This window comes from Tauraco erythrolophus, chromosome Z (genome assembly GCF_009769465.1).
Source record: "Tauraco erythrolophus isolate bTauEry1 chromosome Z, bTauEry1.pri, whole genome shotgun sequence".
NCBI classification, from domain to species: Eukaryota; Metazoa; Chordata; class Aves; order Musophagiformes; family Musophagidae; genus Tauraco; species Tauraco erythrolophus.
In genome coordinates, this window is record NC_141496.1 from 3,759,821 (window position 1) to 3,785,787 (window position 25,967).

Genomic DNA, 25,967 nt, shown 5'->3' on the forward strand with positions numbered 1-25,967 from the left:
CTTAAGTTTTCTAGCCTTCTGACAGAGTGTTAGTTGAAATTAAGAGCAGTGATTGTGTTCAAGTGTACTGCAACGTAACTGTTAATTCGGTTTGTTTCACCGCTGTGGCTGATTGAGGACTAAATTGCTGTAACTAAGGTTAAGTTTTAGCGTAGACACAGTTCAGGCTACAGCATCTTATAATATTGGTGTCATCCTGAAAAAGGAAGTCTTAAAGTATTAAACAAAAAACCTTAGGGCTGCCAGTTTTAAGCTCATGCAATTCAGGAAGCCATGTGACTTACCAACTCTGTAGCAGGTTACGTGGGTATGCCAAGCAGAAAGTATTGGCGTGTTATTTTAGGTAGGTCAACGTGTAAAAACATAAACGTGCAAGATACTTAGCCAATAGCAAAATGCTGCATAGTTCAAAGGAGCTTGCCTTTCAAGTCAGGAGGAAAAATCACTGAATTTTGGGACTATATTGTATACTAACTGGAGCACTGGATAAAGGCTCAGGGAATGTGGATTCTGGCCTTGGCTCTGCTGCTTTTTTCCAGGTAACCTTACAAGTTTTTAATTTGCTGTCATTTTTCAGTCTATAAATTGAGATGAATTTTTGTAAGGCATGTGATAATGCCATCTCTTCACCCCCCTGGTATAAGCTGAATTATTTGGTTAGGGAGAGTAAGGTTGAGGCATTGTTCCCGTTGGAGTATCAGTGATATGGAAAGCAAATTTAGGGGTGAAAAGTTGTTGGGATTTGTGAAAGCTCTTTAGCTTCAAGTTGCTGTTGCTCATTTATTTAGGATTACCTTAATGGTAGGTAGCAGGAAGAGTCAGAATCATAAATAAGTGTTAAAGCTTGCTTGATTTTTACGTGCCATTAATTGTTTGCCAGGTTAACAGCTGATGCTGAGGCTCTTAAGCAAATGAAAAATAGCTACTTGTGATTGCTTTAGCGACCTACCTGCTCAGTGGGTTCCAGTACAAAGGTCTAACTAGGAAGAATTATATCTGTGTCTGACTCTTCATGCCACCGTTAAGGAAACATGTTGATTACTCCAGAAAAATATGTTGGCTCTGCTTTATTGTCAATATTGAGCCCCAGATTATCTCATAAATAGTACTTATTTTTCTTCCGATAAAGGAATCAGAGCTTTAGTTAGCCCAAGCCAATGCTAAACTATTCCCTGGCTTACTGTGGCAATTAGTGTCTTTATATCACGCCAGCTATTCAGTGTGGCGAAGATTCCTCTCCTCATTATATTCTTCTTTTGTAGGAGTCAGCCAATTTAGTTTTCTTGGTACTGTAACAAAACACCTGAGCGCTGTTTTTACTAGTGTGAACATTTTATGACAACCAGAGCAATTTCACAGGAAAAACTTCGCAATTGTGTAGCTCAGGCTGTTAACCTGGGGAGAATTTATAGGATAAACAACATACTGCAGTTCTTTTACTGCTGCAGCTTTGAACACAAATAGCTAGTTAACAGGTTCCCTACCGATTTAATCCTGTTTGTAATCTACACCTGCTAATTTAATAAAAGTAATTTCCCTTGTCTTGTTTACTACTTGTTTCTGTTCACTTACTCTGACTTGTTTGCAGTGCTGATTGGTGGAAAACTTCTAAAATTTACTGTATACAATGCCATAGTCTCATCATGAACAGCTTTCGTTGGCTCCTGTCATGCTGCATTGTTTGAAGCAGACCGGCAGGATACAAGAGAACAATCGGGAGCTGGAATAAGATCACATCTCACTGCGTATGCTTCAAAATTGGCAGAAGAACAATGAGATTGGGGAAATCCCCTCGAACAAGTGCTGGACAGTAATCTGACTTCAGCATTTGTCCAGAAAAGATCCCCAAATTGTGGCTCTTTATTGCAAAACATACAAGCAACTTTCAATAGGTCAAGAATTGAAAGCTTTCGTTTGAAGCCCTTGCCTGTAATTGTAGGTAAACTGACTGTTTCTTTGGAGGCTTGGGTTCTCTTTTCGAAGGCACTGGATAGAAAGAAGCCTGATGCAAAAGAAGCAAACTCTTGAGTTCTGCTTAAATGCAGAATTTCAAAGTTACTGTTCAGTTGAATTGGAGTTATATCTCAAAACTGGTCTTCACTTCCTCTTAGTTTTGTGGGAGGCTTCAAGTCAGGTTCCTCTGTTGGTATTTGAAATAATTTTAACTCGTGCTGTAGTTTTGAAATTTTGAACACCAAGAAAGGCTGGTATCGACTGATGTGGAATCTTGCAGCTTTGTGGCATGGAGAGTTGTGCTTGAAATGGTGTTTGACTGTGGAATGTTTGGATGAAAAAGTCCTTAGTAGATAACCCCACATGTTAATTTCAGGGACTCCAAGTACATTTTCCAAGGTTGTCTTCTGAACCTTGCTGTGTTTGTGTAAGCCTGCAGCAGCACAGCCTCCAATCACTGAAGCTTATCGGTAGTTCTTTACTGTCTTTCTGTAATAAATCTCTCTCTCTGTTATAGCGGAGGGAACTTGAATATAAATTTAAGGGCCATATCAGGGAAACAATTCAGGTGTGTGCATTCTGATGAATTCCACAAAGCTAGTATGAAAATACCTTTTTAGTTCCTTTGTATCTAAATTCTGAGTGTCTGATGTTCTGCCTGTGTCCCATGTGCCTATCTTGCAGACTGATGTTTTGTCTCAGCACAGTAACCAAAAATCAATGTTTTGCTGTCCTCTGTACGTCTCAATTAGGTGCATATAGTAGGAGAATCGTAGAATCATAGAATCACAGAATGGTTTGGGTTGGAAGGGACCTTCAAGATCATCCAGTTGCAACCCCCTTGCCATGGGCAGGGACACCTGCCACTACACCAGGTTGCTCAAAGCCTCATCCAACCTGGCCTTGAACACTTCCAGGGATGGGGCAGCCACAGCTTCTCTGGGCAACCTGTTCCAGTGCCTCACCACCCTCAGAGTGAAAAATTTCTTCCTACTGAAGTGATTGTGGCTGTTGCAAGCTGCATTGATGGCAGCCAGTTTAGAAATGCCGTAGCAGTCTGTTCAATGATAGGAAGACGTTTTTACTGGAGCCCAGTGTCAGCGTGTTTGACCATCATGTGGGAACCCTTCAGTGTTTTGGCCAATAACCACAGACATTCCAGGAAGGGTTTAAGCAGTTCTCCTTGCAGTGAGAATCCACATAACCATTTCCTTGAATGCTAATGTTCCTCAGGCCTTTGAAACTCACATCTTTTTGGCTGCAATAGGACAGAGAGAGAGCAGGGCCACTACCACCTTAGCAGAGGGCAGATGGCTGTAGATTGTTAGGTGGAGTGAGGGAAAGAAACTGTTGGATATCCTGGGAAAGGGCTTTAACTGTTGAGCAATCGCATGTGAGGCAAGAGTGCTTGTGAGCATTGTCTTCAAATGTGTGTTCTGGGTGTGGATCCTGAGCGAGATGCAAGACTTCAGGACTTGTCCATGATCTTAACGCTTCCTTTCTGTCTAGCTCCAGGCAGTGAAGCTCAATAAATAGGTTTTGATTCTTGTTCTGAGGGTGTCCTCAGCGTACTCAGATTTTCTGAGTAGTATCTAAAACGGGATCTTGTAGTCCATCCTGGGCCTGAGGAGAACAGAGGACTGCAGTTAGGCTCCTTGGCTATTAAATTATTTTCTCCATTTTGCCTTTGCTAAGCACATATGGCGATACAATATCTCGTCAAACACACAAAGTTCATTTTTAAAATAAAATACCACTTTTTTTGTATCTGAACACTGAAACTCTTCAAGCTTTTTTTATGGCTTCCTTGCTAGTTGTGAATTTTCTTTAATATTTCTCATAAAATATGTACATTCCTGTGAGTGATGGTCATTGTCTGATTTAATTTTTATATTTTCTTGTTTAGCAATATGGTATAACAGTCATGGCAGAAGTACCATTCCTGTTCTCTTCGCCAATACACTACTTGGGAAGCTTCCTCTATGGCTCAAACATTACCTTCATTTGAAATATCTTACAGGAAACACTGCATGCCTTAGTTACATATCACTTGATGTTTCTTTGAATTTTTGCATCCCTCGTCTTTAGAGATAGTCTCTTGTTTGAGGCATGGATGAAGTCCAATGTGTTCTGTTTCACCAGTTTTCTGCTAGGTATATATGTCTTGGGCGGCAACAGGGGACATTCTGGGTGTAGTGTCTTCCCCGCATTAGGCACTGTATGTTGTATGTTTCGTGTTCGTTTGTATTCCTGGGTTTCTTGTGATGGGTTTGTAATTCGTAGGGGAAGCCCCCCAGAGGCAGCTTCAGTTCGAAACGAGTTATTAAAAAATCCTGTTAACTGTTGTTGTAAGAGTAATCTTTTGCCAAGATAGCATATTTTTCAAGGAGCGTGGACAAAACAGATGTCTTGAAGAGCTAATCTCTCCCCCTCACCACCCCAAATACCCTTACTAGTTTGAGAAGGTTAATCAAAATGTCACATCTTTTTTCAGCTGTCCACCAGTTGCCAAACAGCCCACTCCTGCGGTAGCATCAGCCGCTCACCCACTTGGAGGATGAGGGACTACTTGAGAAAAATTATTTGACTTAACCTTTGATAGCTGTACCTGTTAGCTTGTGGGAAAAGCTTTCACCGCACCTACTATGACTAACAGTGGTTAGAGAACTTGAGATAAAGGTCGTTTTTTTAATGTCTGTCTGCTGCTAGTCCTGAAATGTGTATGCCAAGCTCTGTTTATGTCTTTTGAAAGTGTGATCTTTCATGAGATTGTTATCTGCTGTTAACAAACTAATTTGTTGTGGATGGATCAGCCAGTATTGTGATGGATATGTCTTCCTGTAAAGATTCTTTGTCCTTTAGTATTTCTGATACTGTTTAAGTCTTTAAAGATGGTACAGAGAGTTAACCTGTGAAACTGCATTGGGTGTCATCTTACCTCACTGCATGATGTTGCTTGCTAGTACAAAACACAAAAAAGAAAAGGTAACCACATGTGTGAAATGAAATTGAGATGAACCTCTTACGTTCTTCAATCATTATGTAACTGTAAGTAAAAGAAAGGTATTTAACAGCTTGACATTGCTCCCAGTCTGGAAGACCATGCTAGTCATCTGTCTCTTTAGTTGGAGCATTTCAGGAGTAATTTAAATATTAGAAAGGAATTGCTTGATCAACTGTTTTCATAGGCATGGTGTAACGGGTGGAGGACAGATGGTGGTTTCTCAGCTAGGCTGAGTTGCTGAACATACTTCCTTCATAGCTGCCTGCTGCATAATGTGGTACAACATCTCACTAGCTACACAGAAGTCTGGTTCTTTCCTGAATGGATGTTTTGGTGCGCGTGTTCCTGGTAATGCTTCCTTTATTGCAATAAAAGAATTTTGATCCTTTATTTCTTTGAGAAGGCGGTGATCTTGTGTTCTCTGGAAAGCTTTTGTCAGAAAGTCCAGAGACTTTTTCTGGTACAGTTCTCTCAGACGTACAATGAACACAGTACTTTCAGCTATGGGAGTTCCAAACTTGCAAAATTCTATCCCAGTTGAAATGAGATATTTCTGAAATGTCTGTATTTACGTTTCTGAAGATATTGTGAGAAACTGCCAAATAATATACAGCAATCAGAAAACTTATATTGGATATAACTGAATAACAAATGAAAGCAGTGTAGGAATGCCAGGTTTCTAGAATGCCATCTTAAAGTACAGACATTCACATCATCAGAGCTTCTGGGTCCACATGATAATATTTTTCCTTTTTTGTTGGTTTTTTTTTTGTCCCCTGTCCCTGGTTAGTCTGTGGGGATCTGCCATTGTGAATGCTGTTGTTTGCTTGTCATCCTCACTAGATGCAGGGCTTCGAGAAGTCACTGGTTTTGATGGCTTTTTTTTTGAACATGTGATTGAGGAGAGTAGATCTGTGTTGTGATTCATCTTATCTCCAGTAAGACTGCTTCAGCATTTGTGAGACAAATTGCAGCTGCTGAAAGCTGTGGTGTTATGTTGAGAGCAGGGAGCAGGAGAGCAAGTTTCCCAGCAAAGCTGTTAGCTCACAATTTCCATGGGCTGCTTTTGCATGCTCCCTGCCTTCCATATCTCAGGATAAGACTTGTGGCCAGCTCCCTGCTGACTCTTGAGTGAGGCCCAGCTGTATTGCATGCCTTTTTATTTCTCAGCCCTGAACACCATTTCTGTGCTGCTTGACCTTGCCATTTAGAACCTTACAAGTTTGCAGGCTGCTCTGTGCCTGAACAGGGAGTAAAGACTTCCTGATAGGATCTGCATCTGAACAGACCGTATGGACAACAAGAAAAGAAATAAATATTTTACTTCCATTTCGTTTCCATGGCATCCTGGAAAAATTGCTCTTAAACTTTGAGGTGCTATCCTTCCAGCATCTCCTAGCATCGAGAGGAAAATGAAGGTAACGCTCATTTTTGTTGGCTGCTTCATTTTTTTTCTGACAGCACTGGGCTGGCATGTCAGGATTTGGGAGAAGGGAGGAGGATAAAGTGCTTTGAAGAGGCCCTCCTTATATCTGTATTTTTGCCTTTGTAGGCAGTTTGTTGCACACGTGACCAGGAAGAAGTGTGCCTTTAGAAAAGGCACAGCAGAAGCATACACTGTTCGTCAAGATGACTTGTTGGCCTGGCACTCTGCAAAACTGGAAGAAACTAGCTACTGGCCCTGAAATGAGCAATGGGTGGCTCAAATGTTAGGCTGTAACAGAGTTATCTTTTGTACCTCACCTTCCACTTGTGTCCCCTGTGAACATCCTTGAAGTTTAAGCTGAATTAAATGGGAGTTGTTGGATGACTTTTTTTCTTTTCCCACAGTGTTAGAGAGGTTAATTGTATCCTGTGCCTCCTGCTTTTCTAGCTGTTTTGATGTGTTAATTTTTTAGCATACATTCATTTATAAGGAAGGTTAACTTGAGTCATTTTCCTCGGTTCAGGTGCTGCATTTTGTATTTGATGTAATGATTTTTGAATGTACTATATAAAATTCTATGTAAACTCTATTCGTAAAAGAGCTCTGATTGTGAGAAGTTGGGTAATGATTCCTGTTTTATATTCCACTCAATATGCACATACATAAACATACCTTTCTTGGAGGTAGTGTGTGCTGAATGTGTACGTGGGGAGGAGGGAGGCACGGAGAGAAGGTAGGGTTACTGTTTTGAGCAAATAATTTTTCCCTGTTGCATATGCTCAGATTAAAAAGATCGGCTTTTGGATTTTAGAGGAGAGGGAAACTAAGCTTTTTTTGTTTGTTATGTATATAAGACCAATTGCATAAATAAAGAGCAGTCTGAGAGGTTAGAGACACTTGGGGAAGCATTCATAATTGTGGGAGCTGAGTGCCCCAGCTGCCGATTTTACTATTTTTTTTTTTTAATTTCTGCTGAGAGAGAAACCTGTGCTTTCAGTTCTGTAAGAGGTTTCTTTTCTAGAGTCCAAGGCTCTTCTAGACATTACTTAATATCCTTTTCCTACACTTAACAGGCTCTTTTCTCCTTTGAATCATAGAATGGTTTGGGTTGGAAAGGACCTTAAAGACCATCCAGTTCCAACCCCTCTGATGTGGGCAGGGACACCTGCCACTACACCAGGTTGCCCAAAGCCTCATCCAACCTGGCCTTGAACGCTTCCTGGGATGGGGCAGCTACAACTTCTCTGGGCAACCTGGCCCAGTGTCTTACCACCCTCTGAGTGAAACATTTCTTCCTTATATCTAATCTAAATCTCCCCTCTTTCAGTTTAAGCCATTACCCCTTGTCCTATCACTAAATGCCCTTGTAAAAAGCCCCTCTCCAGCTTTCTTGTGGCCCCTTCAGGTACTAGAAGGCTGCTAGAAGATGTCCCCGGAGCCTTCTCTTCTCCAGGCTGAACAGCCCCAACTCTCTCTGCCTGACTGCGTAGGAGAGGTGCTCCAGCCCTCGGATCGTCTTCGTGGCCCTTCTGGGGACCTTTTGGAGTGGGTCCAGGTCCTTATGTTGAGGGCCCCAGAGCTGAACGCAGCACTGCAGGTGGCGTCTCGGGACAGCAGAGCAGAGGGGCAGAATCCCCTCCCTCGACCTGCTGGCCACACTGCTTTGGATGCAGCCCAGGACACGGTTGGCTTTCTGGGCTGCCAGCGCACATTTCTGGCTCATGTTGAGCTTCTCATCCACCAACACCCCCAAGTCCTTTTCCTCAGGGCTGCTCTCAATCCATTCTCCGCCCAGCCTGTCCTTGTGCTTGGGATTGCCCCGAACCATGTACAGGCCCCAGTACTGACCCCTGAGGAACACCACTCGTTACTGGTCTCCATTTAGACATCGTTCTGTTGACTGCAGCTCTTTGATTGTGACCATCCAGCCAATTCCTTATCCAGCGAGTGGTCCATTCATTGGAGAATGGGAGAATCTGTTAGCAAGCTGACTGCCCACCTGTAGTTATAAGATGTGTAAATATCCATTTACTCTGGTTGCTAGTACTGCCCTTTAACAGAACTTTCCTCAGGGTCTACTTTTCTACCCCGGTGCCTGTCACAGAGTGGTCTCCATGGAAGAATCTTGTCTGGCTCCTCTTAAGGATGATTGCCAATGCAATCTGTGTAAATTGATGGAGATGCAAGTGAAAAGATTGGTCAGTTCTGCAGGAATGCAAAATGATGTAAGATTCAAAGAGGAGTAGGGTAGATAGCTCATGAAAGTAACTAAACATTTGCATGGTTTTTCAGATCTCTTTAACGTTTTCTAAGTGAGCATAGTACAACTAACCTTTTCCCTGCCACCCCATCATAGAATGGTTTGGGTTGGAAGGGACCTCAAAGATCATCTAGTTCCAACACCCTGCCATGGGCAGGGAAACCCTCCACTACACCAGGTTGCTCAAACCCTCATCCAACCTGTCCTTGAACACTTCCAGGGATGGGGCAGCCACAACTTCTCCAGGCAACCTGTTCCAGTGCCTCCCCACCCTCTGAGTGAAAAATTTCTTCCTTAGATCTCATCTAAATCTCCTCTCATTTAGTTTAAAGCCATTTCCCCTTGTCCTGTCACTACATGCCCTTGTAAAAAGCCCCTCCCAAGCTTTCCTGTAGGCCCCCTTGAAGTACTGGAAAGCTACAATAAGATCACCCCGGAGCCTTCTCTTCTCCAGGCTGAACTGCCCCAACTCTCTCAGCCTGTCTCCATAGCAGAGGTGCTCCAGCCCTCGGATCATCTTCGTGGCCTCCTCTGGACCCGCTCCAGCAGCTCCATGTCCTTCTTGTGTTGGGGACTCCAGAGCTGAAGGCAGCACTGCAGGGGGGGGTCTCAGGAGAGCAGAGCAGAGGGGCAGAATCCCCTCCCTCGACCTGCTGCCCATGCTGCTTTTGATGCAGCCCAGGACATGGTTGATTTTCTGGGCTGCCACCGCACATTGCTGGCTCATGTTGAGCATCTTATCCACCAGCACTTCCAAGTCCTTTTCCTCAGGGCTGCTCTCAATCCATTCTCCTCCCAGCCTGGTTGTATCTTATATTTTGTAAATGCACTTGGGGAGAGTGTAGGTGTGTCTTGGAGCATGCGCAGTGCCATGCGTAGGCACCGTCTTGTTGGATGCTGTGGTCATGACTCTTTGGACAGTTCTTGCACATACTTGCTTGGATCTGCGAATCAGTACGCCTGGCTTTTAACTGTGCTGAGAAACTCAACCTAATTAAGTGGCCTAGGTTGGGCACCAACCTGAAGTGTCTCTGTTATTTGTTATCTGGACATCAGTGAGGGGATTGTGGGTTGTTCTGTGTAGCTTCATCTCCAGCTACTGAAGCTTCTAATTCAGAATTAGTTGCACTGCAAGCCAGGATGCAAATGGCTTCACTAAGATGAGGTCATATGGTCAGAGACTAACATTAATGTGCTGGTTGGCAGTGGTAGTGGTCATCTCATCCTGTTCAGCCTTATCCTGTTCCTTTTTCACCTAGGTGAGTCAGCATCCGTTGCCACCTAATGATATTGCATGTACAAAAATCTGTTTTTGGACAGCGTGTTGCAGTTGAGGTGATGCCCATCTGCATTTTTGGACTCTTGAGTGTGACTACAGTGATTTACTTTAGACCGTTTGTTTCATCCCATGTAGTTTATATCTGGTTGTTACAGATTTTTATATGGACTTTGATTCCTCCAACAGGCATATAATACATTAAAGCAAGCAATCATATTGCTCGCTTATGAGTGTGGCACAAACCACATTTGTCCATGCTCATTCTTCATGGACAGATGGATAATTCATCTATATTTGCACTGGGACTTGATAGTCCAGTTTTGTAGCAGACTTGTAGTTGCTATTATTTTACGAAGATAGTTTGTGGGAACATCATTCGTGATATGTAGACTAGGCAATGCAAACTCTTTTTGATTATCTTTGATATTTAGGTTTTTCCTGTGTCCACATTTTTCTTGTGTGCGTCAGTATTTTCTGTCTTACTAAAGAAAGGCAGTTTTGGCACTTTGTCTCAAAATTGTGAAGCATTGCTACAGCTCTTTGCTGTTTAGGTAATTTCTTGCCCAGAGTAGGGTTTTTTTGGAACTCAGATTTTCCTGTTAAAGGAAATGATGAAATGGAAGAAGTGAAGGCATACTGTGTGCTGTTGCATGCTGATAGCCACATTAAAGATTCTTCTTGCCAGAATCGTACAATATCATTTGAGATGTTGCTCCTTACAAGCAGATGGAAAGTCAGGTTGAAACGCCAACTCTTCTGACCCTTTCCATTTAGAGAAAGGCTTTGATGGAAGTAGCTTCAATTCCACCCAGTAATAATTTGTCTGACCCTTTCTTCACCGCATCAGTCCTCTGGTCAGTCCCAAGATAGGGATTGCGGGAATGAGTTGTCCCGGGTTTGGTGTGTAGCAGCTTAACCAGATGTCTGCTAGGCTTGGACTTTTCCACAAAAATCCTGGGTCTCAAAGAGTAGTTATGATTCCTTGCAAGTATCCTTTGAGAATTTTTTCTTTCTCTAGGAAATAGTTTTCTTTTGTTAGAACTTCAAAACACCTGGGAAACTGAGCCAATTTGATGTTTTATATCCCTGAAGTCCCTTATAATAAATTAACTTATTTTGTGGAGTCTGCAAAAGCAGCAATCCAGTATTACAGCAAGTGTGCTCTGGGAGTGCTAGAGGCCACAGAACATGGTGATTTGCTAATTTAAGCTAGTGTTGAAAAGATAAAAATATTAGCTTTTGCATAGCTGACCTTGTTTCTGTCAACAAATTGTTTTGAGAAGAGCAATGAAAATGCTCCTTGGAATGGAAGTGTCCGCTCTGAAGGGAGGAAGTGTATTCACTTTAAAGCTTGTACTTTGGAGTGTATTTCAGTGCTGTCTACATAGGAAAGATTTAAGCACAGCTTGGGTGCAGGAGCCGAATTGTATTTTGGAAACAATGGTGGTTTACCACTGCTGCAGTGTATAGTAAGTTCAAAACCAGAAAACCAGTTTGGTAAAACATGAAGCCTGAAGTGTGGTTCTAGACTTCTAGACTAGTTTGAGGGCAGTCTGCTTTCTAAAGGTGAAATGGTGATATGTCTTGGCTGCCTCCTCCTAATAAATTAAACGTGCCTGGGAACGTTCCCAGGCACTGTGGCCAACTGGCTCAGGATTGCCTTGTCCATACTCTTAAACTTTTAGCTACCAGGGCAGGGTGGCTGCATCTGAACTGCCCAGTGCCAGTGATCCTGATGGTGTGCTGACTCACAAACTTGGGAATTGTGTGGGAGAACACTTAATTGGCACAGCCCAGTACTGGGGAATGTCTTAGCTGCTTTCTAGCATAGATGGTCATGTTCCAGGGCCTGGGAATGTTTCCAGACAGGACTTATGAGTACAGATGTTAGTCCTTGATTCGTCCAAATTCTTTATGGACTAAGGCATAGAAGGACTCTTCATATCACAAGGGGTTTAGGACGCTTCAGAAAGATAGGTTTAGGAGTGAGTGCCTCCTGTTTATTTTGGGGCAGTAATGCTGTGCTGCTAAAAAGTCTGCATCTTCTGTCTGTCTCCCTTTTAGATTGTTTTAGTGGTTGTTTAAACCTCTTTCAGAATGCAGTCACCTTCTTTCCATCTTCCACCACCTTTTTGGGATGAATAGTAGTGTCTGCCCTCTGTCATGCTATTGCTGGTGTATGAGTGAACATACTGTAGCCTTTCGTGGAAGTGCTGTGTATGAAGTATGCTTTTTATGATTGTGAGGAATTTCATTCTGATTTGGTGCACGTGTATGTGAATATTAAGAGCCCTAGTTTACTGTCTGGGTGACATGGTGGGGGGTCGGTCTTGCATCTTTTAGACAGTGGATCTTCTATGTGAGCAGGAGAGTGGGGACACCACTTTATTTCCTTAGGTTTTTCCTCCAGTGAAGAGTAAAAACTGTGTCGAGCTGGCTTTATTGATCATGTAGATGATTTCCTGCAGGCTCTTCAGTGTTTGTGGATTACTGGAACTGAAGTATAATTCTAGTGTAGATAAGCCAGTAAAACATTGATATTAATGCCAGCTCTAAGCAGACGTACATCCTGGAAGACAGCATATCATGTAAGCTGCTGCATAGCGAAGTGGTTTTGCTCTAACTGATCGCTTTTTCTGTACCTCCTGGCCTGCCCTCCCTCCATGGTGTTCTGAGTTTGATTGAACGCTACAGCTCTGTCACACTGTCGTCAGGATACTGTTTGTCTTTCCGTAAGTTGTGGAATGCACTGTGGGCTTTGATAGTTCGAATATTTATAGACAAGAGGTTAGCAATATAAAATACTGTTCCTATTCGTCCTGCTTTCTCAAGAGCTATGAAATTTCACTTTTGTGTCTGCTGTCTTAAAACATGCATAGCAACTGCTTGGCGTGTCACATTTACACCAGTGATGCGCCCCACAGTTTTGGGAATGGGTAATCAGTGTGACAGCATCAGCTTTGGAGCACCGCTTTGTATAAAGGATCCGTTGCTCAAAGGTAGTGAACTGTCAGAGCTGACTGTGTCAATTAACATGCAGCAGGCTTTGTGTCTGCTGATTGTTCTTCTGATTTAATGTGCACGGTGATCTGTCTTACCAGCAGTAGTGGTGCACATTTAAGGACACAGCACAGGGCAGGGAAGCTCCCTGGTGTCGCTCAGGCTGCCTGTGTGTCTTCAGGGCAACTATTTCAGTCCTTGCACAGCTTCTAGCAGCCCGCCATTCGGGAGATGTCTTAGGAATATGAAAAAAGAGAGGCTGCAGGCTCTACTGTGGCAGCGATGGTCAGTATCCCTCTTCTGCCCGCTCACCTTCTGGAGAGCTGTGAAACTACCTGTGTCTGAGATGGGTGTAACTTCTTCAGGACAGTTGGCTCTTTTGAAGAGCTGGATATATGTCAGAGAATGGGCCTTTGCATGTGGCTCTGCTGCTCTCTACTAGAGAAAAAGTTATCTAGTACAAGATTTTACTTGTATCTATAATGAGTAAAATGTCAAAGGCTGTATTTTATTCAATAATTTTATTTGTGATAAACACAGGCTGCTGCCCAAAATTGCACTCCTCCTGTGTAGTGCTTGTGTAGCTCCTTAGCGAACAGAAAAACTGATCTGGTTGAAGAGTAACTCAAAATATTAGTTTTCAGCCACATGTTCTTTGGTCAGATAGCCAGTTCATTGGTTTGGGTTGCTGCTGAATTGCATGGACATTTCAGCCTCCCTGGGACAGTGTTGGAAATGTGATGTGTGGGACAAGGCAAGAAGGGACCAGAACCATTTGTTCCCTTTGTCAGTAGCCCACACTTGTGTTTTATTGAAGTCACTGTGGAATCAAGGTGGTTGTCAGCCCTGAGAGTGGTTTTAAGAACAGCGCTGTGCTGTCTGCTCTTTTGTTTCATAACGCTAACAAATTTTCTCTGTGTAGGGGCGAGAAATAGAGGTACCTGCTTAACTTTTCTTCCCTTGAACACTTGATCCAAACTTGTGAGCGTATCGGCTAAGTTTAGTAGCTTAAATTTAAATAGCAAAGCCTATGTTTAAAACTAGGAGTTGGGTGAACATGGATTCATTTCTTTCTGTTGCAGCCTTTCAGAAGTTATTAACTTTAAAGGTAATGTAGCAGCCAGTCAAACTTCAGGCTTTGTAATGAGGGACTGGGGTTGTAAGTTGCTTGTCGAATAATTCTCTTCGTTTCTGAGGTGCCAAGTTTAGTTGTGTGTTATGTAAAATAAACTCTCAGTTTTCAGTGGACACAGAGCAAGCCTATGACAGAGCTGAGCTTGATTTATGGTTCTGAAAACATGCTGCCCATTCACAAGCCCATGTTGTTTTCTTGTTTTACTTAAATCTGCTGGTTTTAGTTTCTGTTGATCAATGGAGACTCCTTTTTCCTTACTGTTGTGATCTTGTCATTGAACCAGTTTGGTAAAGAAATAGATGTCTTTCCTTTCTTCTCGCTTCATTTAGCAATTGAAGTTTTGTTATTCTGTAGTTAAGACTTAAAATACTGTACTGTAAAACTGCGTTAAACATTCTGTGTTTTGTATACAGTGGAAAAGAATATTTAGGTTTTTTGATCAAGAAGAGTACAGAAAACAGTGGGAAGCATCAGCTACAATGTGCTTTTCTTCAGAGTTCGGATTTTCCTGTTAGGGGAAAAGCAGCAAATTAGTATGTGCATGGAGAACGAGATTAATGCTGAAGTGGTGGTGGTACATGAAAGATTGTGACGTTCGGTTTCCAATACACATTGTGTTTGTTTGAAGTCTTAGGGAAGTTTGTGTTTAAGAACAAACAAAAACAAAAAACCCAACCCAGAAACTACCCTTTAAAACTGAATTTTGTTAAGAGCTAGGCTGAGGAAGTTTTGCCTGTTTTAAGGAACATTACAACTGTATTGACTACTTAAAACCAGAAAACGTGTTCACCTTTTAAAAACATTATCATTTACCTTGAATCACGTGTTCCATTTTGATAGCCTCCTTCATATAGAAAATATAGCATGAGATGTCAGTTTAAATGCAAACCTAGCAGTGCTCTATCTTCTATGTGAAAGGAAGTATTCTGTACATTTTTCCATGTTTGACATCATGGTGTTTTGAATAACCATGTTCCATATTCATATCAATTTTTTGTTTTTGTTTTCAATTTATGCACAGCACTTGCTCTGAAATTTGGGGACTGAGTACACCAAACACGATAGATCAGTGGGATACTACAGGCCTTTACAGCTTCTCTGAACAAACCAGGTGAATATTCTGCCCTCTCTCGCATCATAGAAGTCTTGTGGGAGGGATTGGCTTTGGAGGGTCTGTAATGGGATGCTTTAGCTGTAAAATACACTAAAATGCTTCCTAGGCCTCTCATGGTACAGCATTTTAAAATATTTGCTTGCCAGTGTAGAAATCTAAGTGTTCTCAGCTGATGTTTTGACCAATGAAACTCTAATTCTAGAATATTCCTTTTTCACACCAGTGCCATTGAAAGAATGGGAAGACTTGTTAAATGCAAGCTCTAATGTGATTTGGTATTTGTATTAACAAAGTTGGGAAACTTAATTCTCTAGACCTAATCTTACAAAGTGTTTAAACTGCTTTGTATGCCACAAGCTTTCAGTTAAATCTTGCTAATTGGCTCAGATACAAGCTACTAAAGAATTGTTTGTAAATTCTTCAGTAGTTAATGGTGGGCAAATTCTAAACAGGGTCTTTATTTTTTCATGTCATATTACTTGATTTGTGTATTGAGGTTTGTCTCCCATCCCATAACGATCATAAACATCTGCATTTGTGTAAGCATATGCAGTCTGTCTTAAAACTAGCAAAACGTTTTCAGCTGGTAGCAAGGCAGATGAAGTCAAGAAGATAAACTGTACAGCATTCATGCTTTGTGCATTACAGTTATGCTGCCGTGTGGATCACTTGGGCACCCGACTGCTTATAGGCTTATTTGCAGTTCTGTGGGAATTCTTATGCTTAAAGCCATAAAGCATCCATGCCACAGCAAAGCCTTGAGGTTTAGCAGTGGAAGGGACTATGAAGTGTGTGATTTTATTTTATTTTTTTTTTAACAACTGTCTTCTGCATTTAAAAAAAAATATATATAAAGCAATCCCCCTAAATGCTTAGTTGGAGGTAAAGTGGCTTTTAATGAACTCTAAGTTCACTGGCAATAATTTGAGCAGCTCAAAAATAAGTTAAGACACTGCTTGATGCCATCATTGTTATCAGATTTGAAGCCTTTTAACAAGAGCATAAACGTCACTAACAGTGTCAATGCACTGAATTCTGAGAATAAATAAACTGCCCATCCCATGCGTGTGCGCTGTTGCTTGAGCGGTGAAGAGACAGCGTGCAGCCTGTAAATGCCTCTCGACGTCTCTCCCATATAGATCTCTCGATGGCCGTCTACAGGTATCTCACCGTAAAGGATTACCTCATGTCATTTACTGTCGCTTGTGGCGCTGGCCAGACCTTCACAGTCACCATGAACTCAAAGCTATTGAAAACTGTGAATATGCTTTTAACCTCAAAAAGGACGAAGTGTGTGTAAACCCTTACCACTACCAGAGAGTGGAGACGCCAGGTAGGAAGACTGCTTCTGACTTTCTGTACCGGCATCTGTACATACTTGTTCAGCGTAATGTTTTAAATGAAAAATAAGAGAAAGATGATGCTTTCTCATGCCAAAATTACAAGATGGTTAGAGATACAGCTGTTGAGAATACCATCCCCTGAAAGTTTTTAGTAGTAAAGACAGTGAAAAAATCTTTGCTTTACGAATGTGTTGAATAACCCGATAAACACTTCCAGTACAGCTAGTGGTTTCCAGCTGGCTGAGTATGGTCCAGCATGACAGGAAGAACAGAGATGACTTACCTTTGCTAATGTGGAATAGTCTTGCTCAATAGTCTTACTCACCTCAGGAGTCTGTTTCTTCCAGTAACTAGCAGTACGATTGCAGTGTTAACTGTATGGAGGGTCAGAAAATTTCAGAACTTCTAAAGAAATTGTTAGATGTTTTAGACTTTATGTTGGTTTTTTTTTTTCTTTAAGCTTGCAGCAGCGTGTATTTTGAGGATCTTACTAATGCTTCGGATTTTGCTTTTCCAGTCCTGCCTCCCGTACTAGTGCCACGGCACACTGAGATTCTAACGGAGCTTCCACCTCTCGATGACTACACCCATTCCATTCCTGAAAACACTAACTTTCCAGCTGGAATTGAACCACAGAGCAATTACATACCAGGTATTTTTTTTAACTCCCACTGTAAACAGTACACTTAACATTGAGCCACTGGAATAAAGATGGTGATTTCATCTTCCTAAGTGATCAAATTAATTGAAAAATGCACCAGTAAATTAAATTTAGTTGATTTTGTGTGTTAATTCCAGTGGAAATACCTGTTGCTTGCAGAACATGGTCCTGTGTGAAACCACATGGCTGTGGTTTCACAACAGCTTACTTGGTTTCAATAGCTTATTTAAGATTCAGAATGCTAATGAGTACAAAGTAGACCTTCACCTTACAGTTTAAGCCTGTTTTACAAACATATAGGGGTTGTTTATTGGAGATTGAGTAGTAAACTGCTTCTCAATCTCACCTCAGTCTCGCCTAATCTCAATTAAAAAATGGTTTAATCTGTAGTTTGCAATCGATCAAGATCTGCTTTGTGCATTTGTTGCTATTGTGTGCGTGCAGTTTTGTCTTTTTAGTAGGAAAGAACAACCTAACAATATTGAACTCTTTAAGAATTCCTCCTCCCATTCTTTGCCTCTTCCCCACCCCAAAACAAACACCAAAACTAGTCTGCTACAGTGCACCTGAAAGCCTGTACATTATTGAAACAAAATCAGTGACCTCTGTTTCCTGCTCCAACTTCCTGTTTCCTATCTCTTCAGGAAGTTGCCTGGAGTGTAAAACTAAGCAAAGCTGAAGTTTTCTCATAAATATTTAGTGCAGCTATGTCACGAACAAGCTTAAAGTTCAGATCTGGACTCTCACGAAGAATAAGAGGGCTTCCTTGAAACTCAGGCATGTGCAATGGATAAATTGGACTTACATGTCTTAAACAGGGTGTAGCTTGTGTTTTCTTTAAATGTATCCAAGAATTGAAGTGACACTAAAAAATTTTCAATTAATTTGACCTCATCTGTTTAATTTGTGCCATGTTTCTTGCCACCTAGGGACAGCAGATCTTTGAAGAGCGATTTAAGGTGCTAGAAGTTGGTGTTGCTTTCTTAACTTATGTATGCTTTTTTGACTCAATCTGAGGGCTTTTGGTGGCATTTCCAAACAGCTTACTGGAAAGCCATGTTTGAAAACCCAGTGCTGTGGAGATGAGCTAAAGCAACTCTAGGTAGTTATTCGCAGGACATCTGTTCAAGGTGATCGCAAATATTCACGTGATATTCAGATGTTTATGCAGCTAACCACACCTTGCCTCCTCCTCTTTGTCACTGACACCCTCCTGTTGCTTTCGTATCGTGGCATCTTAACTTTATTTGACCTTGCTAACTTAATCTTGAATATTCAGCCAGGTTCTGATAAGTCTTGTGTGTCTCGTCAGCCTGCTTCTGAGAACCGTTTTCTTTAGCGGTAGGCCAGACCGACAACCATGGCAGTTTTGCATTGCAATACTCTCCCAGTATTGAGAGGTTGACCAACAGAGAGGTTGGTTTCACCTACAGCTGGGAGTATGGTGACTGTGAAGGTGCAGGATGGCCTTTGGGTCTCTGTGCTCCGTTTCAGGCTGCAAACGCACTGAGCCACGTTGTCCAAACTTCAGGCAACATTCAAGCTCTGCTGAGAATTTTTAATGCTCTACTTGAGCATTTATTTCCAGCTGTGGTGTTGCTCAACCTCTGACTCTAAAATGATATTAATAGTACTAGGTAGAGGAAATCTTCTCTGTCAGATAGAGACTAGATATGGAAAATAATCTTTGCCAAAAAGCCTAGATTAGCAACTGGAAACAGGAGGCGTGGGTTGCATTGGAAATGGTTATTGACATTTTACCATGGCTGTGGGCTTAACTATAATGAATGATTTGGAGGTGGGTGGAGTCCACTCTATCACAATGAATTCTGTAAAAATGTTCAAAACAAGTATGATTTTTGTCTTCATACTTCTTGCTAGTAGAGATTTCCCTTCCTTTTAAATTTCACTTGAATTTTGTCACATCTATATTTAGTGCAATAGTTTTACAGAATGAACCAAAGATATAATTCTTTCAGTTGATTTTTATTTAATCAACTGACTTAATCTCGTTTCCTCTCGCCGACTTCCTTCTGATCTTGCTGTGTTGCTGTAGATCTCAGACATGACATTTGAAATAATTTGATTTTTAATTCTTAAAAAAAAAGCTTTATCTTTAAATTTCTGCTGTTTGGTAATGGTATAATTAAATGTGTTTAATTCCTCAGATGTCTCAGAGACAATTCTAAGGTGATTGTAGACATAGTTAGCTTCAAACTCTTTCACTGAAGAAATCTAGGTTTTGCCTTTAATATAGAGGAAAAGACATTTGCCCAGTTCAAAGAAAATTGTTTCCTGACAGGCGGTTGGTTAACTCATTATCTGGATTACAAAGTACGTTTTGAATGGAGAAAAGGAACAACCATACTCTCCTGGGTTTTGAAGATATTTCGTGGAATTAAACACAGTTTCTAGTATCAGAATGCTTCAAACTTGTAACTGGGTTTACTTTGGTCTGTGAAACTCCATCTTTAAAGAAAGCTAGATAAAAGAATAGACGATTGTTTTAATAGAGCTTGAAAGTAATAATTGTAATAGAGCTTGTGGAGCGTAACTAGTTAGATAATACAGTTATCATTAATAAGTGAAGTCAGCTGCTGGGTGTTGAAGAAAAATGGATTTGAGGACTGAACGGGAAAATAACCTTTAAATCTAGCAACTTCTATAAGGCGTGGGAGGGTATCTGATCTGATGGTTATACTACATAAAGACAGCTTACTTTTTTTTTTTTGGTAGAAATCACCAGATGGGTTTTTTCATTTGTAGTTCTGCTAAATGTGAAAGCTGTTGATCACAATTGCAAAATCGTTACTCATTGTAGTGAAAGTCTCTTGTCTTAAATGGAACAAACAAGGATTATCTGTTAATTATATAACATATTTGAGCAATTGACTGCATACAAGGGATGATACATTTTACATAGACAGTAAGGCAGGTAATGGGTTTGAAGTTCTACTGGACGGAAAAAGGGACAGCAAAATAGAATTCTAAGTCAATGTTCAGATATTGTATGGGGCTTGTGAAGACTTGAGGATGAAAACCCCAAATGTTAAATTTTACAAATTTCCCCAGTCTCTTTGAACCAGTAGGTGGATACTTTTTTTTATTTTCCTGACAGAAACACCACCTCCGGGGTATATCAGTGAAGATGGAGAAACAAGTGACCAGCAGTTGAACCAAAGCATGGATACAGGTAAAATTTATTTTTTCACTACTTTAAAGACTTGGGATTACTAGTTGTGATCCCTCTGCATAGTGACATGAGTTCAGCCTGAATGATGATGGCAGTAGCCCTCTGTACAACCTGGTGTTTTCTGTTTAAAATACTACTTTCAGTCTTATGTGAGCAGAATAACGTTTGGCTAGGGGAATGCTTTTAAAACATTTTGTGCCATAAGTATATTCATTTGTTTTGTAACAAAAGCATACAGGTCTAATTCAATCTTCATCAGAAAGCCTTAAAATAGATTTTGTTGACCTGAACAAGTTACAGAAACGCTGCCTTTTGAGAGCCTGTCTCTGAACTCTGGCAACCTAATGACTTCTGCCACATTTCAGATCATTCTTATATGGAAGGCTCTATTGAAAGAGTATTAGAAACATTGAGCATTCGTGCCTTTGTATGAAAGGGTTTCTAGATAATCTGATTGGCTTTAGACTTGGACAAAGCACAGTCAATGTCCCGGATAAGAACCTCCTGCTACGTGCTGGCAGACTTGAGCGTGTGTTTGATTAGCTGATGTTAGCAACCTTGTTCAGTTCATTGGAATCAACTGCATGGATTTCTGTAGGAACTGCAATGTTTTCCCACTGTGTGACAATAGGTACCTTAATTAAAAAGGCTTGACATCAACAATCCTTGTAGGAATGTTTCTGTGAAAAGCCTCTGTGTGTTTTGCCTGCCAGTGCACAAATTGTGTTGGAAAGTTCATGTTTTTCTGAGCTTTTTCCTTCCTCCTTCCAGGAGAGAATAATTTCCTCAGATGAGGAAATCCAGTTTGTTCTTTTCTAGATATAAAGCCTCTCCTTTGACAATAGAGAGGTAGTATCCTGATTGTCTCGCCCACTTTTTCTTTGCTTTTTTGCACTGAATTTGGGAAGAAGTCACTGCCTTCTCACTGGAGAAGCGCGTAAATGGTTATGTTCACAGAGCGTGTATGAAGTGAGAGCTCTGCCAAATACAACACTAAGATGTTAATCAAGTCTTTACGAGAAGGGGTAGGTTCCCAGGAGTCTGGAAAATTAAATGTAATCTTAATTAGGAATAAGCATGTGACATGCTGGAAAACTGGTCATAGGATTTTTGAGATTCTTATTTCAAAGAATTTTAATGTAAAACTATATCTAGATAGTGGTCATACTTACTCATCTGAAATAAAAAGAATAATTTGCTCTGAAACAATCTGTATTGCTTCAACAGGATCTCCAGCAGAGCTGTCTCCTAGCACTCTCTCCCCAGTTAATCATAGCTTGGGTAAGCTGGAAATACTTGTAATTGTTTCTCTGTGTGTGATGACTCTTCTTTATATATATAATTACATTAAAAATGAAAATGGACTTTAAAAAAAGAACTGTATTAGGAGGAGACTATTGGGTAGGCTTCTGATGATAAACACAATAGGGCTGGATTAATAACTTGTTAAAAACTACTCTTGTTTCTGTAACTCTTGAGCTTCTAACGAAGAGGAAGAATAATATGGTTGTGTGTGCAGGAATAACATATTTAAAATAAATAGCTTAAAGAACGTTAGCCTATCCGTAGTGCTGCCCAGACTTGCTGACTCCCTTGTACGTGTGATCTGCTGCTCTTCTCATGTTCTTTTTCACCTGTGACCACATCACAATTGTTGCTCCCACGTAAGTTGCCCACCTGCTTTGATCAGGTGCCACTGCTGTGTGTCTATTTAAATGCCTCAGGAAGATCACGTGGCCTTGGGTTTTGTAAGGAATGGTGACAGGTAAATGCTGTTCACAATGCTGAGCAAGTAATTAGGGTAGGTAAAAAGGGGAAGCAGTACAGGAAAAGCTGAAGATGCACAGGGAATATACTGAGCTCTAGTAGGGGATAGTAAAAGGGGCTTAGAGCTGTCTTTAGATAAAGAGACAGTGTAAGATCTGGTGTAATACAGGAGAACATAGTTTCTATATTAATATTTTTTTACTTTGTGTGGTCGTATTTGATAGTTTAATGTTTTCTTTAACACTGCCAAAATGTTTGCTAGTTACAGAAAAACAGCAAAAACATCTCAATGTCTGGCACTCACAGCAATGTTACCTTAATCATTTTGCTGAGCAAAGTGCAAGTACTGAAGCACATGAGCTATGGTCCGATTAGATCACCCCTTCTTCCCCTCCTCCTTCCCTTGTGTGGAATGTTGAATTCTGTTCTGCTGACTGCGTAGGTAAAACTGACAGCGAGCAAAATATAATTTGAGTAGTTTGAGGAGACGACTGCTGTCTTTCCTGAAATAGACGAATATCAGGGCAGATAGATTTCTTTTCAGCCTCAAATTCTGTGTTAAGCTTGTTTTTTAAAATATTTTTTAGACTTGCAACCAGTTACTTACTCGGAGCCTGCGTTTTGGTGTTCAATAGCATATTATGAATTGAATCAAAGAGTGGGAGAAACCTTCCATGCATCACAGCCTTCCTTGACCGTGGATGGCTTTACAGATCCATCAAATTCAGAACGATTTTGTCTAGGTCTGCTTTCCAATGTAAACAGAAATGCTACAGTGGAAATGACAAGGCGACACATAGGTAAAAAATCTCTGATCTTTTAACTATTTAATTTCATTTTAGCCAATAAATTGCCTGGAATAGTCCAGGTAGGATGGGCAGATCTGTGTGTTGGGATCTTTTCACCCTTGTGCAGCCAGCACTGAACTCTCTTGAAGCTTGCCAAGGAGAACTTTGTCTCTCTTGCTAAGGACAGAAGTGGAAAGACACAGAGGTGACCACTTCTGAAATCAGGGAGAAGTGTAGCAGCTTCTGCTTCCTCAGCCAGTTGCAGTTGGGAAGAGATGCAGCGGTGGCTGGAGCTGACAGGAGCTGCCTTTCCTCCTTCGGTAGTCACCGAGTCGGTGGCAGAAGCTGTCAGGCTGAGTGCAGCATGGGAGGAAGCCACTCAGCTGGATGGGATTTCTGTTGCTCACGTTGCTGTTCTCTGCCTTCTGGAAAAACATAACGCACCCAAGCGTCCCGACGGGCAGGCTTTTGGCTTTCAGGCTCCTCGTTGGACTACTCTGCCCTGGGTAGCATTTGTATTTAGAGTTGCTTATGATTGAAACATAAGCTTCTTGAATTTTTTTCTGAAATGGGAAAAGCTGCCGTTGATATAATATGTTGTTTCAACATGATCAAGATTTTCTTTGTAATGGTTAGTAAAGAATATTGTTTTCCACAGTACAGCATCTTGGCTTTAAGCTCTTCATTAAACTACTTTTTTTTTTTTTTCTGGATTCTTTAATTTCCAGCATTCACAAGATACTTTTTTTTTTGGTTTTACTTTTCATAAAAAAGTTCAACCTCTTTAGTAGAACCTCTGACTCTCTATGCCGAATCCAAATTCTTGTCTAATAAAATTTTAGACGTGCAGAAACCCAGACTATGCCTATGCTAACTGATCAAAATGGTCAATGATAAGGAAAAGCAAAAATGTAAGGAGCTCTCACTTTTTTTATGGAGCAGCTTGCATTTTGTTTGAAAAATTGTTTTAAAGAGAAAGGGGAAGAGAAGCCTTGGCCTTTAAAAAGGACCTGTAAATTATAAATAGTTTTCTTTGAGACATCAGTTGTACATTGCTTCTCTTACTTGTGCTAAATAACCCATAGTTTTTTTTTTCCACTCAGGGAGAGTGGAATTTATTGAATTGGAATTTAATTCACAATTTAAAAGTGAACAGTAGGATTTCTTATAGGTATTTTTTTGTAATGGGGCTAGGCGAAGTCCTTTTGTTTTTGTCAAAGTAGGACAGAGAAGGGGTGTGCAGTGGGTTGTGAAATAGTGTGGGTGCGTGTAAGTGGAGAGTGTTGAACTGATATAGTTGTGTTTTCCTGTTTTGCCATAGTGGCCCATGTCACTTCACATGCAACACTTAATATTAGCACAAGTTTTAATTCTGTGGAATCTAATCTTTTTACTTCAGTTTTGTTATTTCTTTAAGTGAAAAAGTTATTTTGTAATTAACACTGCATCCTAACTTGGATTTGGTTGCAAACCCTTACATGACTAAAAAACTCTTATATCTCACTGTTGACTAAAAATTATTCTGCTACTCCTTCAAATACTGTGTGTTCACGGGAGAAAAATGCAAGTTAATTGTGTTCTGCATCTGCTACAGCTGTCAGCCCCACGGTGTGGTCCTGTAGACAATTGATTTTTGTTTCTGTTGTAAAGAAAAACCTTCGCCTTCTCTGACGCAAAATACTCCTTTGTTTGTTAATGTGCTTGAGTCATATCATAACCAGAGTTCCTTCTAATTTTGCTACAGGAAGGGGAGTACGCCTCTATTACATTGGTGGAGAAGTTTTTGCTGAGTGCCTAAGCGACAGCGCGATTTTTGTTCAGAGCCCCAACTGTAATCAAAGATACGGCTGGCATCCTGCGACTGTATGCAAAATTCCTCCAGGTCAGTAGCCTACCAGAGATGCCGCTCAAAAAACATCCAGTGAATGTGTTTGCTGGGTGACATTTGCTTTCCTTTTGGTAGTTTCTTCATATTTTCTGGCTTCTGTGTCGCAAACACAAATATTCATTGATTGTACCCTCTTGACTTTTTTTTTTTCGTTGTAGGATGCAATCTGAAAATCTTTAATAACCAAGAATTCGCTGCTCTTCTGGCTCAGTCTGTGAATCAGGGTTTTGAAGCAGTTTATCAGCTTACTAGAATGTGTACCATAAGAATGAGTTTTGTTAAAGGATGGGGAGCTGAATACAGGTAAGGAAAAATGTGCTTTTAAATTTATAGTTAATGATTTTTCTTCTTTCACTAATACGCTATGTTGTCTGGCTTGAAAGCCAGTTACTCTGTCTGCAAGTCGAACCCGTATGTTCCTTTTTCTGCCCCTCAGCTATGGAGCTCCTAAGTTATGAAGAACACTAAACTGATTTTTGCATTGAAGTCAGCTGCTGAACCAGGAATATTGTCAGAGTTCTGTTTCTTTGCTGAGTCCTGCTTGGTCACTTATTGTGGTGAAGTCACTGACAACATCTGGAAATTTTACAGTTTGTGCTATGGAGAGGGGCGTTTTACAAGGGCCTGTAGTCACAGGACAAGGGGCAATGGCTTTAAACTGAAAGAGGGGAGATTTAGATTAGATCTAAGGAAGAAATTTTTCACTCAGAGGGTGGTGAGGCACTGGAACAGGTTACCCAGAGAAGTTGTGGCTGCCCCATCCCTGGCAGTGTTCAAGGCCAGGTTGGATGAGGCTTTGGGCAACCTGGTGTAGTGGAGGATTTCTCTGCCATGTCAGGGGGGTTGGAACTAGATGATCTTTGAGGTCCCTTCCAACCCAAACCATTCTGTGATTCTATGAGATTATTTGCTGTTTGTTGGAAGTACAGTAATTTTGGTCTCTGTCCTGTTCTATATGGAGTATAATGAGTTTATTAGGTTGTGGTGCAGGACGCAGCTTGTAGTACCAAATGGAAAGAATTGGAGTCACTTGGAGTGCATTCTGCAGAATAAAACAGCTGGAGAACACACATTTAAGGGATGGCAACTATATTGGAACTTGCGTGAAAAACTTTGCAGGGGCATGGTGACTGTGTTTGTGTAGTAAAATTGCTAA

General features: G+C 40.9%; 1 protein-coding gene across 2 annotated transcripts in view; it reads left to right on the forward strand.

Moving 5' to 3' along the window:
• Positions 1 to 25,967, forward strand: part of SMAD2 (SMAD family member 2) — a 57,514-nt gene that overhangs the window by 26,612 nt on the left and 4,935 nt on the right. Inside the window, exons 3-10 of one of the 2 annotated variants that reach the window (XM_086628663.1) lie at positions 15,079 to 15,168; positions 16,311 to 16,504; positions 17,032 to 17,166; positions 20,294 to 20,368; positions 21,596 to 21,649; positions 22,723 to 22,935; positions 24,668 to 24,805; positions 24,970 to 25,114. In XM_086628663.1, the coding sequence (XP_086484789.1) occupies positions 15,079 to 15,168; positions 16,311 to 16,504; positions 17,032 to 17,166; positions 20,294 to 20,368; positions 21,596 to 21,649; positions 22,723 to 22,935; positions 24,668 to 24,805; positions 24,970 to 25,114 (1,044 nt within the window). The remainder of the gene's footprint in view (positions 1 to 15,078; positions 15,169 to 16,310; positions 16,505 to 17,031; positions 17,167 to 20,293; positions 20,369 to 21,595; positions 21,650 to 22,722; positions 22,936 to 24,667; positions 24,806 to 24,969; positions 25,115 to 25,967) is intronic. The other variant, XM_086628664.1, reaches the window with a different exon arrangement.